At 41.9% G+C, this 17,809-nt stretch overlaps 2 protein-coding genes across 2 annotated transcripts in view; both read right to left on the reverse strand.

The window, feature by feature from the left end:
- The window catches only part of trim62.1 (tripartite motif containing 62, tandem duplicate 1), a 28,972-nt gene extending 22,205 nt beyond the window's left edge, over positions 1–6,767 (reverse strand). The window contains exon 1 of the mRNA XM_056438277.1: positions 6,240–6,767. Coding sequence (XP_056294252.1) covers positions 6,240–6,647 — 408 coding nt within the window. The 5' untranslated portion in view covers positions 6,648–6,767. The remainder of the gene's footprint in view (positions 1–6,239) is intronic.
- Positions 6,768–9,089: 2,322 nt separating this feature from the next.
- Positions 9,090–15,980, reverse strand: tnfrsf1b (tumor necrosis factor receptor superfamily, member 1B). Its single transcript, XM_056437400.1, has 9 exons — positions 15,848–15,980; positions 14,420–14,525; positions 12,868–12,993; positions 12,587–12,745; positions 11,595–11,688; positions 11,208–11,500; positions 11,016–11,102; positions 10,864–10,922; positions 9,090–10,766 (listed from the first exon to the last, which is right to left on the reverse strand). Exons 1-9 carry the CDS (start codon positions 15,896–15,898, stop codon positions 10,236–10,238), a joined length of 1,506 nt encoding a protein of 501 aa, XP_056293375.1. The 5' UTR covers positions 15,899–15,980; the 3' UTR covers positions 9,090–10,235.
- Between the last annotated feature and the right edge of the window lie 1,829 nt (positions 15,981–17,809).

Genomic DNA, 17,809 nt, shown 5'->3' on the forward strand with positions numbered 1-17,809 from the left:
CAAACGCTCCGTGTGGTTGGTTGGGGGGTGGGAATTAGCAGGGTGGCAGACCTGGGAAATAATTGGCTACCTTTCAAGAAAGCGCATGCCTTCGAAACAAGAAGACTTCTGAGAGAGAAGAGAGCACACAGGAGAGGGAGGAGGAGGAGGGGGGGGGGGGGGGTAGTAAGTGAGATGGAGCTGCTAGAGGAAAGGAGAGCAGTCCGAGGCGAGCCACAGGGGAGATGGCAGCCGTGGGTGCCCTTGAAATGGTCTGACTCATTACTGCAGCGGTACAGCTATGCGTGGCGATGGCAGGCTGGGAGAGTGACAGACAGCCATGTTTTAAAACCAGCAGAGGAACACTTCAAAAGGATGCTCATTCTTCCTTTTTCAAAACACCACCCTGCGATACCGGCAAGAAAAATACAAGACGTTTTCATGATTAACCCCCGTGTTTGTTATCCGTTCAGGAAGGAAGAAGCAGGTTTAAGAATATGTTAATGGGGGACAGCACACAGGTGCATCTGGACACTTTGAGTGGCAGGCCTGTGTGGGCGGCTCAACAGCGCTAATCATTCAATTCTTCAGCTGCGTGGGCCTGAGTCGAACGGAGACGAGCGTTACTGCACAGCTGCCCGCTGCGACACCGTCTAAAGTCTGTGGAACAAAGTTAAGACCCAAAATATGCATGGATGACCAGGGGTTGCAGTCTTATTTCTTCTCTCGTCTGATCAAACATCGCTGTCAAGTAGAGCGGAAAACACGGCCAGTAGACAGCCGGATGGGTCCGTCTAGCTCTGCTGTCCTGTGGTTGCACACGGCCCGCTGCCTCGATCATCACAATTAAGGCACAGAGGCTGCTGTGGCGCCTGCTTTGCCCTGCGCAGAAGTTGACAGCCAACTTTAGGTCCCAGTGGTGAGATAATAAGTGCACAGCTTCAGCCAGCTTCAATCGAGGTTACAGCGTCAAGCCAACCTCTATTTAAGATGGCGCCAGAGCTCCAAGTGTCACATGACTAAGACGGTATCTCATCACCATTAACTATTTTGCCTAAATGAAAAGGCATCACCTCCCAGAACATAACGCACGTACAGGGGGAAAGATGTGGCTTAGTAGATAAGAAGTCTGCTCTCTGGTTCCAAGACCGACAGGACAAAATAACCTCACAACAAATTAACAGAGGATTAAAATGATGAGACTACTTGGTGCGTATTAAGAATCTGGAGATTGAGTGGGCTGATTGTTTTTTTATTGTTTTTTATTTTGAGTGTTTTTTGCTCTTGAACATTATGCCTAAATGGTGTTTAATACCGTCCATAAGACTGGTGGAATAAAACCCCAAATCAGAGGCCATTAGTTCCACGTGAACACTCCGCTCCCTGAAAGCATGTCAAGCTGCAGACAAATCCTCCCCCAACCCACCTTCATGTCTGTACGTGAAGAAATATCAAGCAAGCAAGCAATTATGTTGCGTGAACGTTGGCCAGATGTGCGTGTGTCAACCTGCAGCGGTCTGCTACACACGTTTGTGCGATACGGTATTGGGTGCCGCAGCGTTTACAGGAGGATGAAAGTCAGCAGGAGCTAAAGCTCTCAACTCAGCAACAAGACTCAGGGCCGGAGGTCAGCGGAGCGACATGCCACGCTAAGGAGATTACAGCCTGCCACAGACTACCAAAGGCTGGCCTCGTCAGCGGACACTGGCCAGCCCAACACAGCCGACAGCAGTGGTGCCGTGACATCACAGGAGTGTGTATGTCTAAACCTTTTGGGAGTTTGAGTAAATCAAATCTAAAAGGCTTTGGCTCTGAAATGTGTTGCAACCGTAAATTGAAGCTTATGTACCCTTTAAGCCGTGAATGATAAACATTGTGAGATGACTTCTTGACAGTGATGACATTTAGAAGCAAAAGAAAAGTGAACAACTTGTCCGACAAACAACAGTCCTGGAAGACGACAGACTACGTTTTTTTGTGTCTGAAAAAGTAATCATGATGGTCGATCCTTTGGCTTTATTCATACGTTTACGTACTGTGGATGTTGTAACTAAATGTTGTCATCGCAGTGGCGCAGATTGTGAAACACACTAATCATCAGTGCTCTGATTTCTGAAGGAAGATGAGTTGCTAACAAGGAGATGGAGGACATGTCTGTGTCATCCTGCATCTCTCACGCATGACGCGGAGAAGATGACGTAACGTAAGAGCAGAAACTGCCGTGGAAATGGACATCAACACTGAATGAAATCAGGACTCAAGACAGTCAAATCACAAATCCAAACCCACCTGTATGTTCTTATTGTTTTTATTTATTGTTTTTATTGTAATTTTAGTTAATTTAATCGTATAGCTTTTAGGATGTTTTAAATATGTTATTTAAAGTGTCTTTAAGTACCTTGAAAAGCGCTATGTAAATGATATGCATTATTATTATTATTATTAGAGTATCTGGCAATTTAAAGCAGATTGTAGAAGTTCTCCTCCCCCGCTTTGGGAGCGAGTTGGAGCCACGCGGATGACGAGTTATATCACGCTTACAGGGGCAGAGGAGTAAGCATCATAGAATTAGAGACAGCTTTCGCCAATCCCAAATCCCATGTGCCAAAGTGTCAAACAAATTCATCACAAAAAAACACACGAAAACAAGCTTTGGCTCTGACCCGAACAAAACCGCCGACGCTCTCCCCGCCTCATCGACAAACTTTCCCACCCAACAAACTCCAAGGTTTTTAGAAAGAGGTCAACAAGCTGGCCCGGCATGCACTCCTCTGGCCCAGGCAGTCAAAACGCTGGAGCTGATTGCGGCTGCATTTTAACACACCCTCACCATGTTGTTTTGGCACTTTAATTAAGCGGCGTCGAGCCTCATGCTAAAAGAGAAGTTTGTGCATGCCCATTTGTTTTGATCTGACACAAAGCTCCGGTCTGCTCTGGGACAGAAATAACAAATGATAAGTAAACTTGTAAGTTGACAAATAGAGTAATAATTACATGGGCTCCTTATTCAGAGAACAACGTTCACAGTTACGAAGGACAAGTTCCTGATAAAGTTTAAGAAAAAAATTGTCAGAAAATAATTGCAACACCATCTGTTGCCTTGTTCTGATGTTTGTGTTTGTCTGTGAAATGATGAGACGTTATGTAACACACCACTCCACTTGTTGATCTAGAAAGGAGAGCATGCCAAGTTCGCCGTGGGACGGGGTTGTTTCCGACGGGGCCTCTCTGTGCTCTTACTCTCTTTCAGTATTGTAGATCTGGGAAGCCTCCAGAGCTCCTGCCAGAATACCAGAATACAAAATGCCAGAACGCTGCTTTGAAAAGAGCTCCAAGCAGAGGGACAAGCTGGTGTCCAAGAGAAGAGACACATCTTGTGCTGGGACTAATTACTTCTACTCCAAGATTACACGGCTTTGACCTTTCTCAGGCTTCAAGAGCGTGATTGGAAATGAAGGAGGACAGCATTGATGCTCACAGCGCTGTTAATTACATTCAAAGCAGAAACCACAAGGACGCCACTGTAGCTCTACGACCACGAACTGTCTCACCATGTGTACATGTATTCTATTAACCCTTGTGTTGCCTTAGGGTCATTTTGACCCGAACCAATATTACACCCTTCCCCCGCCTTAGGATTAATTTGACCCCATTCAATGTTTAATGTCGGTGTTCTTTCGGTAGTCAACAAACAAACATAAAGTGCCTCACACTTAAACTTGGAAAACAATATTAATTCTAATAATCTTCTGGAGGTTTTAATTGCTGGCGTCAAATTGAACCCAAAGGGTAAAATATGTTAGTAAATATAAAGGTAACAGGAGGGTGAAACATTGAATCGGGTCAAAATGACCCAAAGGCGGGGGGAGGGTGTAATATTGATTCGGGTCAAAATGACCCTAAGGCAACACAAGGGTTAAATGAACTGTACTTGTCATCTATGTTTTAATTCTCCCCTCACTACTACCTCAATTGAGTCAATTGGATGTAATCCAATTAAAACATGCCTAAAAAAACAATAATATTCAAAAGCAACTGATATCACGCCTCAAAATAAGACTGAATTGCCATTTTGTCTCAGTTATGTGCCGATTGTTGTTTGCGAGTTTTTTTTTTACTATGCCTGAACAGATTCCGACTTCATTCATTGTTCAAATTGTTTGCACAGCAATGAAATATGACAACAAAACCTCAGTGATCTGATCAGATAGCTCGAGAAGATAAGTTATAAACAATATGCGATAATATACAAATACAGAAAAGCAGTACCAGTACATATAACTAAGTTAACAGAGGAATTCCGGGTGTGTGGGATGGTTACCGGTAATGTTGCTGTTAGATAAGTGAATCCAGAGTCATCAGCAGTGTTGATCACTAATAAGCTAGCACTAACAATCTGTCCTGCAACTGCAGTTTCAGTCAACATGCAAGCTGCAGTAACACATGTATATAGGCACTTAGTCGCATCCATATTTTTGCATAACCATAAAACTCAACATTTGCTTTCACTCTGACAAAGAAAGATGAGTTGAATCTAATTCTTCATCCAGTTTGCTAAACTTTTGTCTTTGTTTTTTCAACTGCTGTCAATCAGACCGACACCAGGCGTCAGAATCTCTCACAGTGTCGTTAAAAAAATGACAACATGTCCATCAATTATTTCTCACTACTCTGCATCAAATTGAGTTAATGATTCAGCTGCAGTCTCCACGTGAAACTGCTCACCAATTCAGAGCAGTGAAAGATAATTGAGCTTCCCAGTCTCAAATATACACTTCCAGGCGGGTGGAAGAGGTGAGTGTAATGAATAGTCAATCTCATTGATAGTCTGCAGCAAGATGGCCTTTAAAGTAACACTCAAAGTTACCGTGTCTGTGGCATTTCAAAAAATGTAGACCTACGGCAAAAATGATAGAATAGCAATAAACTCAATGTTACGAATCTCCCAAACTGTGAAACGAAAGCACAGATTATGTTAGTGTGACGTCCAATGTGACCTGAGTGTGCTGCAACTGGAGAGTATAATCCTTCAGAACTACATAACTGAGTGTTAACGATCAACATGTTGGTCTGTTCCTTATCATAACGTTCACCTTGTTGTCTGCCAAGAAGACTGGAAACCAAATGGTTTTTTTTACGTTACATTGAGCAGATCTCAACATATTGGTAGCAGCAGACTTAAGGAAGGAGAGAGACATTACATTGTGAAAAGTGTTGCTTTGCATCCTGGAGCAAAGGAGGAAAAGGATTAGGAGCTTTGTTTCATAGTTATTGGATTTTGGCTCTGTGGGATTGGAATTATTCAAACACAGACAGAAAAGCAAACACTGAACTGTTCCTGTTAATGTGGAAAATATGACTTAGTGTCAACACATATGACACATTAACATATGTTTTATAAGGGAGCTCACATCTAGAAAGTCACTGTCATGAAACATATTATTGATCTGAACTTCATGGGATTAGTTTTTCATTTCAACACACTCTACATCTGCCTGTGCACTTAAAATCCCTTCACTGAGACACAATACTTCTGATGTACACATCGAAAACACTCAGAACTATAAGACACTCTAATACTATCAAGTGCAGTGCATCTATATCGTCAGTGTTGCATTAGTTGTTGTACATTTCAAAATATATAAAGGGTTTTACATTTATTTACCATGTACATTTTTTTTTAAATTAGCAGCTATTTAAGCCAAAGTACTCCTGGGCAAAGCACAACATCCCCAAACTGCTAAAGTGGAGCTGCTCTGACGAAGTAGAGGATTGAGGATGAACTGTCTGGGCAGCTCCCACGGGGCAAATGAGTGAAACTGCCTGAATGTGGCTTTGAGTGCTGATGGGTTTTAAGAACATGTCAGCCTCATCCTTGCTAATGAGCTGTCAATAGTGTGAGCGCTATAACTAGGGATGCACCGATCTGATCGGCGCCGATCCATATCGGCCGATATTCCCATTATCGGTTTTGATCGGCGTTCTCAAAACGGCCGATCAGATGACGTAACATCTGCGAGAACTATCAGACGTTTCAATCGCCGCGCACCGCAACGGAGACGATGCGCCCGGCGAGGGCCGCAGAGTGAGAGGTCCACGAGGGGATCCTCACCACCGAGCGGCGTCCCCGTCCCCCGAGTTGAATCTCTGGGTCAACTCAGCCGACTCTCACATGTCTGCCCCTATAGACTGATGTTCACGGTAAACACATTCGATCGGGAGCGCGCGAGGGTTTTGATAAAGTTATAGCTATAACTGACCTGTATCTCCTCGTAAGCCTCGTCGATAGTTGTTACTTGGTGCTGCTCGTGTAGCGCCGGCTCGTCGCAGAAGAAGCACACCAGACTTTTGTCGGTGAGGCAGAAGAGTTTGACCTTCTCGTGGTCCTTGCAGGGGTAGCAGCTCCTCTGAGCGTTGAGGATGGCGTCTAGCGGGAAGGCCGAGTAGCGCTCCACAATGTTGGACAACTTGAGACTCGGCGAGAGGTGGGGATCGGTGAAGGTCCTCCGGCACTCAGGACAGTCCCGCGCTCCGTGAAGCTCCTGTCTGCTCCAGTGCTCGGTGATGCAATTTCTGCAGAAGTAGTGCTCGCAGCCAAAGCTGACGGGGTCCTGGTAGATACTGAGGCAGATGGAACAGAGGAGCTCGTCCTTCAAGCAGCAAGCCATTTGCAAAGACTGAGAGGCATCTACAGGGGCAATGCTCCGGGGCTGAGTGTACTTGGTTTAATCTTCAGACGAGCGGTTTACTGCCTGTGGGATTTAGGAGAGAAGTTGACAAGATCTTCAGGAATCTTCACCTTTATTCTCTCTGTTGAAATATGGCACAAGAAAAAAGAAAAGGGGTCATTAATGTTAAATGACTCACCTAGTACAGAGGCTGATGTATTTATAACAAACAAATGATAATTAAGGGCAGATTCTCTTGGTTAAACATTAACAACAGTCTTCAATTAGAGCTGGTTGAACATATCATTTTTCTCCTGGTGATTTCAGTGGGCTGTCAACGCTGGCTGTCACTTCAGCAAAAATGACAACCTATGCACAGGTTGCATCTTCTCACATTTTAAGATGTGCTGGTTTTCTTTTGGACCGTTTGTGGTCCGTTGGATGAACAAAACACAAATTGTTCAGACCAAACGATTCATGTCTTAAGAAAACAATCAGCAGATTAACGGATAACGAAAAAAGTTGTAGCCCTATTTGGAAGCACTTTTATTCCGATTAATCTAATATCATAAGTACCAGAATGTAACCTCTTACTTCCTGACGGAAACAATTCACTCAATTGTAATGTAATTATATTTAGCTTTCTCAAGAGAGCAATGCATCCTTGTTTTTACTTTATTAGCTCCCTCCTTACCTGAGGAAACCCCATGTTTATACTTTTATTAAAATACTTCTCCACCTTGCTACATCCCTTTCCCCTCTCTTTTTTTATTTCCTTAGTAAACTGTCTGCACCAACCAACAAGGAAACAGGTAAACACCTGCAGCGGTGGCATATCCGCTGTTGTCTTCCTCCCACCCCGTTGTTAGGAAGCTTCCTTTTAAATTCCCATATGACGAGATATTCAACAGCCCAGACTGAGCTTTTGTTGTTGTACTTCTTAGCATCTAGCGTTGAAACAAACTGTCGAGCCAACACTTGTGTTGTAACTTAGCATAAAGGATATTTTAATTGGTTGTATTTGTAAACATACCCAACCAGGACCACGACACTACAACGGGAGGATGAGACACAAGATGTGGCTAAACTAATTTAATAAGCTACATATCAAAAATGGAGGATACAGATGAGAGGTGAAGGTATTTACATTGGTCAACGCAAAGAAATACATTCATAAATGGAAAATTAGAATTGGAGAAAACATCCTCAACTCACCGACCTCTTCCAAGCGACATCTGCGAGACCTATGCGAGTGTCTTTCAGGAAGGAGAGCAGCACACAGCGGCAACAGACGCAACCAACTCTATTGATCGATGGGGGGGTTATCAAACATAATATGTGCGAGATTGCAGCGGTTCATCGATAAATACGTTACAAAATGGAATAGTACGATATTTATATGTATTCAAAGAATATGAGCGATTTTATTAGTGAATACGAGGCGTAGTAAATGACAATATATAGTGTAAGTCCCTGTAACAATGGAGTGGCTCAGACTTCCTCACCTCCCGCTTAGCATCGCTGCTTTGCTACCTTGATTACAGCAAATAAACACGGTAAAAAAAACAACGAACTGTAACTGCATTTGTACAAGAAACTGTTTGACTTTTAAACAAATAAAATAAGTGTAGAAGTTGCTCTAAAAATGGACTGTCAGTGTTCACTGATATGCGTTTATGAGCCGGCTTTCACGGGCTGCAAGTGTCCACCTTTATCCAGCAGGTGTCAGGCGAAACACCGTATTGTTCCCAGGACAGGTGGCGGCTTCATGAGAGTTTTGAGAGAATCAATGTTGTGTGTTGTAAAATCTTTAATCTTGGCCGAGCTCTTTTGTTTGATCTGTCTCTTCTGAGACCCCCATCTTTATGTGAAGTCACTGACAATAACTAAACTACAATCAGTGTTGTAACGTGTATATTTAACAGGTACACATTTGCATTTTACTACTGCAATATTGTACATTGCCATTTATCTCTCACGACAATTTTGTAAAGATGTAGTTACTTTGTCTATTATTATGTTGGCTACAATATATTGTATGAGCTATAAAAAAAGTAGAATACATTTAAATATGTAATAAAATTAGCCACAAGTTCATATTAGCTTAATAATGACCAGCTACAACATACACATGTTGATTACACTGATGCTTCAGTGTATTAGTATTCTAATACAATAATAATGTAAAACTGACAGCCTTCCAGCTGCCTAATGACTTTGTACTTGTGATAAGTACATTGAACTTACTTAATTTATTAAATTATTTACACTTCCTCATTAACTTTTATGAACAATATAAATACTGTAAATTGTACCGCCATTATGGGATACATTCTAATATGGAATACGTTGGGGGACAGGCTGAAATTGTATTCTCTTGTTGACATGTAAGTTATGGTGACTACTACTACTTGTATTTGCAGTACATCGCTTACGGAAAGATATATTTACATCTTTATTTACTGTATATACATATATAAACACACTGAACATTGATGGCTATGACATGGAAACAGAATTAGGGGTTAAGGTTGTCTCGTTGTCCTCATGCTATGAAGTGCATCAGGTTGCAAGTCAGATTGTTTGCAATGTTGCATCCTGACACAAATGAGGCACATCTTGTCTCAAAGCAATGCAGAAAAACTGTTCATGCGTTTGTTACTTCTAGACTAGATTACTGTAACTCCTTATTATCAGACAGCTCTAATACGTCTCTTAAATCTCTTCAGTTGATCCAGAATGCTGCAGCTCGTATTCTCACTAAAACTAAGAAAAGAGATCACATTCCTCCTGCACTAGCTGCTCTGGACTGGCTACCCATAAAATCAAGAATCACATTTAATATTCTTCTCCTAACCTACAAAGCCTTGATTGGTGATGCACCATCATATCTTAAGGAGCGTGTCGTACCATATTGCCCCACTAGAGAGCTGCGCCCATTAAATGCGGGGCTACTTGTGGTTCTTAGAGTCCTAAAAAGTAAGATGGGAGCCAGAGCCTTCAGTTATCAAGCTCCTCTTTTATGGAACCAGCTTCCACTTTCAATCCAGGAGGCAGTCACTTCATTTAAGAGTAGACGTAAGACTGTCCTGTTGGACCTGGCTGTGTCTGGAGCTGGTCTTGGCTCCTGCCCCTTGACTCCTTGCCCCTGCTTCCTGCATTATGCCCCTGGCCTGGGCCTCGCCTCCTTTGCTTTGCCTCCTGCTGATGCCCCTCATCCCTTCATCCCTTCATCCCTACCTCCTTCTGTTTACATGGATTGTGGAAATCTGGATCAAGCCTACTATCATCATTCATAATTTCTGTCATATTCATTGGGTTGTAACTCTGTAACACTGTTGATTCTGTACACATGACATCTATATTGCTGTCCATCTGGGGAGAGGGATCCTCCTCTGTTGCCCTCCTGAAGGTTTCTTCCTTTTTTCCCCCGTGAAAGTTGTTGCTGATCCGATGTGAGGTCCTGGGACAGGGATGTCGTATGTGTTCATATTGTAAAGCCCTCTGAGGAAAATTCGGGATTTGGGATTTTGGGCTATACAAAATAAACTGAATTAAATTGAATCAGTGTTTCACACAGGTGACTCTTCATACACTGCAGCTTTCACTCTCCTGCACTGACATCAGTGATTGTTTGCCAGCTTCTTGATGCGGGATGCTAAATGACTCCTCTTCCTCTCCAAACGAGAGAGAGTCAACTTGCATTGCGTCTGTGGGCGTGACAGACGGCGTCCCACAAGACCTGTTTTTAATGTGGAAAGTGATGTTGACGTTGACGTGTGGGCTGGTGGTCACAGGGGTCATGACCTGTGGGCTGGAGGGTTGAGAGGAGGACTGTGTGGGGAGGCTGGGCTGCGGGGTGACAGTCTCTGTACTGGAAAGTAAAGTCATGGGCCCTGACAGGGCAGAGTGTGGATTGTGAAGAGCTACGGTGGATTGCAAAGGGCCGAAGGACTCTTGGCTGCTGGAAGTGCCTGTTCGGGTCAAAGTGTCAGTGTTGCTCCTGGACTGACTGTGGTCACTGCAGGCTTCTTCTCCTCTCTGCAGCAGACACTGTTGTTCTGGTGAGGCTACTGTAATATAATTCTGCTGGGTTTCCCCCAAATAATCCGGATTGATCTGCAGTAGAAAGACACAAACATTGAATCCCAGTATTCTGTATGGATACAACTATATTTAAAAGTTTGTGAAGAAAAAGACAATGCAGAAGACTCACTTTATCACCACTTTCACAATTTCCATTTGCATCTACTTTAGAATTAAATCTTGCTGCTTCTGTGCAAAAAAAGCAATGTGAACGTTTAGTTAAAGGGAGTGAAAACAAGAATACCCGTTTTACAATATTATTTTCCTGCAGAATGCAGTTACCTTTCTTCCAGATTGCTTTACAATAGAACAGCAGAATGATTACGATGAAAACAAGTGACAACCCAATGACACCGGCAATGACTGGAGCTAAGAAAGAGGTAAACAGAGACACAACCCGGAGGCAGAAGGGGAGAGATGACACATTAATCAGACCTCAACGTTTTCTCACAATGACAGAATGGGTTACCCTACCCAGTGTATGGTCAGGCACTGTGCTTGGTGGTGGGGTTTTTGTGGAAGAGTTGAACAATGCCTCTGAAAAAGACGCGCTAATAGACAGTGTGGTGTCTTTCATTTTACGTGGCGCCGTGGAGTCTGAGGTTACTGAGACTGTACTCATCACTGTGCTTGTCATCGTGAACACAAGCTCAGCGTGAGGCCCCTGTGTGAAGGCTTGAGGCGACAATGTGGCTCTAAAAGCCTCAGGGCCACACATGGTGTCTGAGGTAACGTTGCCATTTCTGACAACCACCCTCCCATGACAGCTGGGGAGAAACAAAGTGAGAGATCAAAGCTCTGAGCTTCAAAGATCTGAGCTTCAAACAGCTGTGTACAGATGTGAATATATGCTTCACTCACTTAGTGTGGGGCAGACAAGGGCCCGTGGAGGAGACTGTGTCAGAGAACGTCCCGCTCGGGCACCGTCCACACCTCACATCTTTGTTGACTGTCCCTGAGGACGACATCCAAACATGTTGCTATTTACAGATATTTCACTACCAGACATCCCATTTCATTTAAACGTAATGATGCATACTGTATGTCACAAGTTCGACAGTATATTTGGTTGACATAGATGTAAAGAGACAGATGTAAGCAACCAATAGCATGATGGATATGATATAGTTGTTACAATATAAAGAAAACTTCGGTGGATTGATAGCCAATGAAACTTTGTCTTGTTGACCCATGAAACAGGAGTCCAAACTCTTGAATATAAATGATATCATATACAGGACTGTCTCAGAAAATTAGAATATTGTGATAAAGTTCTTTATTTTCTGTAATGCAATAAAAAAAAAAAAAATGTCATGAATTCTGGATTCATTACAAATCAACTGAAATATTGCAAGCCTTTTATTCTTTTAATATTGCTGATTATTTTTTACAGCTTAAGAAAACTCTAAAATCCTATCTCATAAAATTTTAATATTTCCTCAGACCAAGTAAAAAAAAGATTTATAACAGCTGAGTGTTTGTCAAGGCTCAGGAAACCCTTGCAGGTGTTTCGAGTTAATTAGACAATTCAAGTGATTTGTTTAATACCCTACTAGTATACTTTTTCATGATATTCTAATATTTAGAGATAGGATATTTGAGTTTTCTTAAGCTGTAAGCCATAATCAGCAATATTAAAAGAATAAAAGGCTTGCAATATTTCAGTTGATTTGTAATGAATCCAGAATGCATGACATTTTTGTTTTTTGAATTGCATTACAGAAAATAAAGAACTTCATCACAATATTCTAATTTTCTGAGACAGTCCTGTAAAGCATTTATGTCTAAATTACAAAAAATTATATTTGATGGTAAACACACAAACAAAGGTGAGGAAATAGGTTTCGCTGTACCTGGCACGGACACTCCAGAACCGAGTCTGCATTGCTTGTACTTTCTACATTCTGTGCAGAACGGGTCACCAAATTCCATGATGCAATACATCCCAGGTTGGCAAACGCACTTTGACCTTGCAGTAGAGGAGCAGCTCCGAGCATCCTGCAGACCTTTGGCTGGTAGTATGTAGAACATATGTCATTTTTTGCTTATAGGAACAATTACTGTATGTGTTGAAAAATAAAGCCAAACAATACATATTTTTTTTAATTGCATTCTTAACAGTGCAGCTACTGACCCTTTTTGCATTTGTAACAGGTGAAGCAGTTGCGAACGTAGTTCCAGCTCTCCACGTACTGGCCCGTTGAGCATTGTTCACACACGGTGTCCGTAGTTTCAGAGCATTCTTGTGTCAGCCGCTGTCCTGTTCGAATGTATACATGAAGGAAAAGCCTCTTGTTAGTTACTTTAAAATACTTTTATAACAGCACACAAACAGTGTCACTCCAACATTTCCATCACTAGATGAACAATGTAAAGATTAAAAGGTACAGTTCAGATTATTCCTCATACGTTGTCATTGTGCATCACAGTACCATGCTGTTATTTTGGTTTGATCCATACATATCCTTACATATTCACGTCTAAAATAGTGTTGTGGTAATGGGATGCAAAACAATTTACTTAGCCACATGAGATCAAATGACAGCTTGAGTACATCATCAGTTTTTATGGCCCAAATCTTTACGAGAAGATTGTGGAAACTCATTCAGAGAATGTGTCTACGATGTGGATACATTGGACAATGTGTCTAGATTCCTGCTCCTCCTGAGCTGCACCGTTGCAATGCTGCAAAGCCGAAACGCTTGTTGTGCATCAAAAGCTATAATTGTATTTTCCTTATTTGTGGGGTTACAGTTTATTTTTTTATATAACAAAAAAAGCACTGTTCACGGTTAGCACTATACAGAAGTTGTTCTTGGAGGCTATGAGGGTCATTTTAACGGCATTGTCCTGCTCCATTGGATTTTAAGTTTACACTCCAGCAATCACAACAACATTCTCCCCAAGGTAGCGTTACAATTGCCGATCACATTGCTTAGTCCACATCCTAAAGGCCTTTCTCTAGAATTATAAGTAAAACATTCTGTTTGAGAATACTAACAAGCCGAATTATGTTAGATCAAAATGATTAGATTGAATAGATGTATTTCAAACATCTAACAAATAATAAGAAAACATGGCAACCCACTAATGGAGCTAAAATTAGCTCAATTGTCTAGTTGGCTGATAAAATCGTGATTTTAGACGATAAAATCAACGATTGCTTGACGGTAATTATAAGCTGCTTTTCTGAAATCTTAGGACGTAGCAACAGTAACTAGGAGGGATGAGGCTTAGTAAGCTACACTGCATGGGACAATTGACACTTAAACATTTTATGTTTAAATGAAACTATTTTTCATGAAATTTCATATTATTTATGTATTGCAATTTCTCATAAATTATCACGTTACATACTGATACTGTGTGAAATTTATTGGCCCGACCATTTTTCGGTCTTGCTCTACTTTAATTATTATAATTATTCTTATATTATTATTATTATCTACTTATTTTACTCAAGTGACTAATGTATACAATAAACTTGCTTCATCTATGAGGATGAAACAAGGAAATTGATGAATGTCTTAAGCCGCTTTAGGTGTTGAACTTCCACCCAGGCTTTTCACTGTTTCACAGCCTCTGTCGTCAAATAGCTTTCTCTTTCAGTATAATATGGACCTGAGCTTTGGTAATAGTCAGTTTAAAAACTTTATAAATTGAAGTTCTTGCTATGTTTAACTTACCAGGGGGGCATTTCTTGCAGCACAGGTTTGAACCGTCCAACAGGTACTCTGTTGTTGAGTTTAGACAGTTTCCATCTAGATCTGCCTGATAGGGCTGAGAGCAGACCTATTGGAAAGAGACAAGACATAAGAGCAACTCATATAGTGGTGTTCAGATGAAGAGAGCGAAGAACATTTCATTCTTTTCTTGTAATGTTCTAAAACAAAGCTGCATAAATAAAGGCCACTGGGGGGCTTTGAGTTTCCACGTAACTAGTCATGTTGAAACATCTTAAATATTTGCATCTTTCTTTCATATCAGCCTGGTAGTAATTAACATATCAGCAATTAAGTCATTGGGTGATAACAGTTAAACAGAATCAATTAAAAAGCAGCTTAAAGTAGTGCCAGACCACCCACACCTGCACCCACCGTTTCCCTCTTGGTAATGCTCTCGGGTTGAGCCACAGGCATGGCAAACAGGCAGCCATTGTTCTGAATTTAGAGAGGTTGTATTTCACCTCTACAGTAGCTCTTCCTCTCTGTGGAGCCCTTTGAAATATTCAAGCTTAGAGCACTGCACACATGCATCCATTGAGCTACAATCTCGCCCTCACACATACCAACATATCAGGAATAGAGCCGCTAGAACTACAGCATTGGTGTTCAGAAAAGGACACAACACAGCGCCCAGTTGCTCACACACCTGTCCTGTGCATACGAGTTGAAAGTCTCTGTGTCCTCCACTGACATGCAGAAGTTAGAATATGCTGACTGAAGCAATGTATTTCTCGTCCAACAGGAAATAGAGGTGGCAAGCTGGAAGCCCTCGGCACAGAAGTGACTTATTCTGCGGTGTGACCACTCGTAGCACGGGATGTGATGACAAAGATATACTCTGTGAAGCTCCATTATTAATTACTGTAAAGATCATTCTGTTGTTTTACCCTTCCTCCTGGCTGCGTGCCACTAGGATGCCAGACAACAGAAGAAAGGTGTGTTGCTCGTGTCTTAACAATGACATATTTAGTCTGAAACTGCTTCAGATGCCAAGCAATTGAAACCAAATATGCATTCAGGTTCACCAGTCAGATGCTCTACTGTAACAATGCCACACACCTGACACAATTGGCATGGATACAGAAAACAAATGTAAAGTAAGTCAGACTAGAAACGTCTTTAAACGATAAAACGCATTAATTTAAGAATTATTGCATTAACATTGTTTTACATATAATTGGGATTTTTTAAAATTACTATGCCTGTTTAACTTTACACCTCCTTGAATGAACCCAAGGAAGCAAAATTGAATCTGACAATTCATTTGGTGCTGAAGAAGTATCCTGTATGCTAGTTGAGAGAAGAATGTGGAGTGATATCCGATCTGTCCAGACTCCCTGATAAACGCGAAATATGCAAGACAGACTTACAGACAGACACAAAACCTACCTTAAGAGTTTGAGCATTGAGCAGAACCAGCAGTAAAAGTATGTCCTTCATTGCCTCTTTAAAGCAAATCGTATACTGCCGAGGAAACAGCCGACAGCGTGTGCACTGATCATTTTAGAAAGGCGGGCCAGCAGTCTGAGCGAACTGCAACAATTTCCTTCAAGTGAGTCGAGAGTTTGAAGGAAGTAAATGAGCAGGCAGGCTCAAACCTACACTCTCTGATTATTGAATCAGCATTATGAAGTTTGACAGAGTTTGGATGGGGTTTGAGCACGCATACTCTACATTCCAGAACCCAAACATTCTGGAACCCGGAACCCAGAAATTACAGAACCCAGACCCTCCGGAACACAGGTATTTCGGAAATCTGACATTCTGGAAAAGGAAACATGGACAATCCGGAACCCAGACATTCTGGAACCTGGTCATTCTGGAATAGAACCATGACATTCCGGAATGGAACACAGACATTCCAGAACCCGGAAATTCTGGAACCGTTATTCTGACATTTCAGAATGGAACCCAGAACCCATACATTTCGGAACCCCGACCCTCCGGAACCCAGGTATTCTGGAAATCTGACATTCTGGAATGGGGAACATGGGCAATCCAGAACCCGGACATTTTTAGAACACGGACATTCCAGAACACAGACATTCTGGAACAGAACCATGACATTCCGGAACGGAACACATACATCCCAGAATGTAAGACAGACTTTACAAAACCCGGACATTCTGGAACCGAGGACGGAACCCACACATTCTGAAACGGAACACTGAATTCTCTCTTCTTGTTCAGAGGCAGTGGAGTTCAACACAACCCAGCTTGGTGTGCAGCATCAACTGTAATAGCAATTGTTTTAGTAATGGGACATGTTTACGTCTGTGCTTTTGGGTTTCTACACTGTGGCAGGATATTGTAGCTGATCGTTACAGAATAAAGTTTTTTCCATTCAACAAGCGTGATTACACAACTCATCTTTTGACTAGAGGCCAAAGTTAAGTTCCCTCTCATGACTACTAGTATTTGCACTAGTACTGCAGCGTCAATGAGCAAGGCACTGAAGCCTAAATCAGCTACAACTTTACTCTGTGAACTCCCCATTGACATGTGAGAATAAAGTCAAAGGCACGAAGCGTAACTTTATTGTTCTCGACTACTGGCTGCCTCGTTTAATGCCCTTTTGCCTCGCTGTTTGTTTCTGTGTGAGACGTTGACATTTCTCAATAAAGTTCCCCTGGCCACATTCTCACCCTTTCGCTGGTCCTCAAGTGCACCAGGAGGAGGCCGGTTATCCACTGTGATCATGCTATGTGTTGTCTGTTCTACTACATTGCTTTCATCGTGCACTTCTGAGGTGATTTCTTGACATACCTTCAGTGTTTAACTGGGTTGGCGGCTACAGCATAACACGTGACCAGCAGAAGGGGAAACCTTTTTTTATTTGGCCTCCTTTCAGGTTCACTGATCTTGTATACTGTACGCTGCTGCTGAGTAATTCCAAAAAGCACAGCATATTGGCTTCGATTTTTATATGATAGACTTAAAACTGAACATTATTTTTTGCTGAAGTCACATCCTTGAATTTGTTTTGCATGGTGCAGATTTTTCGCATCAGTCTGATGATAGCTCTACTGAACTGGAAACAGTAAATGCAGGCATGATGTTCTCAGGGTGTGGTATTGGTCTCAAGTAAGCAAGTTTCAAATCCTGTTCAATTTATACACTTTGAAATGGTAACCAAAGGCAGTCTGAAGGTAGAAACATTCAATTATGGCTGTTATGTGCGGAGTATCTACCAGTGAAGTAAATGGTTTATATACAAGTAATATCTATGTTATCTTCTGATCACTGCTAAGTCTTCAGTGTTGGATTATTGAGCTCTCACTAGATGTTGTAGTTTCAATGTAAAAACTGCAACTCATGGTAGCTGACCAAAGAAAAGGAGGAGCAGAGCAA

This window comes from Pseudoliparis swirei, chromosome 18, assembly GCF_029220125.1.
Source record: "Pseudoliparis swirei isolate HS2019 ecotype Mariana Trench chromosome 18, NWPU_hadal_v1, whole genome shotgun sequence".
NCBI classification, from domain to species: domain Eukaryota; kingdom Metazoa; phylum Chordata; class Actinopteri; order Perciformes; family Liparidae; genus Pseudoliparis; species Pseudoliparis swirei.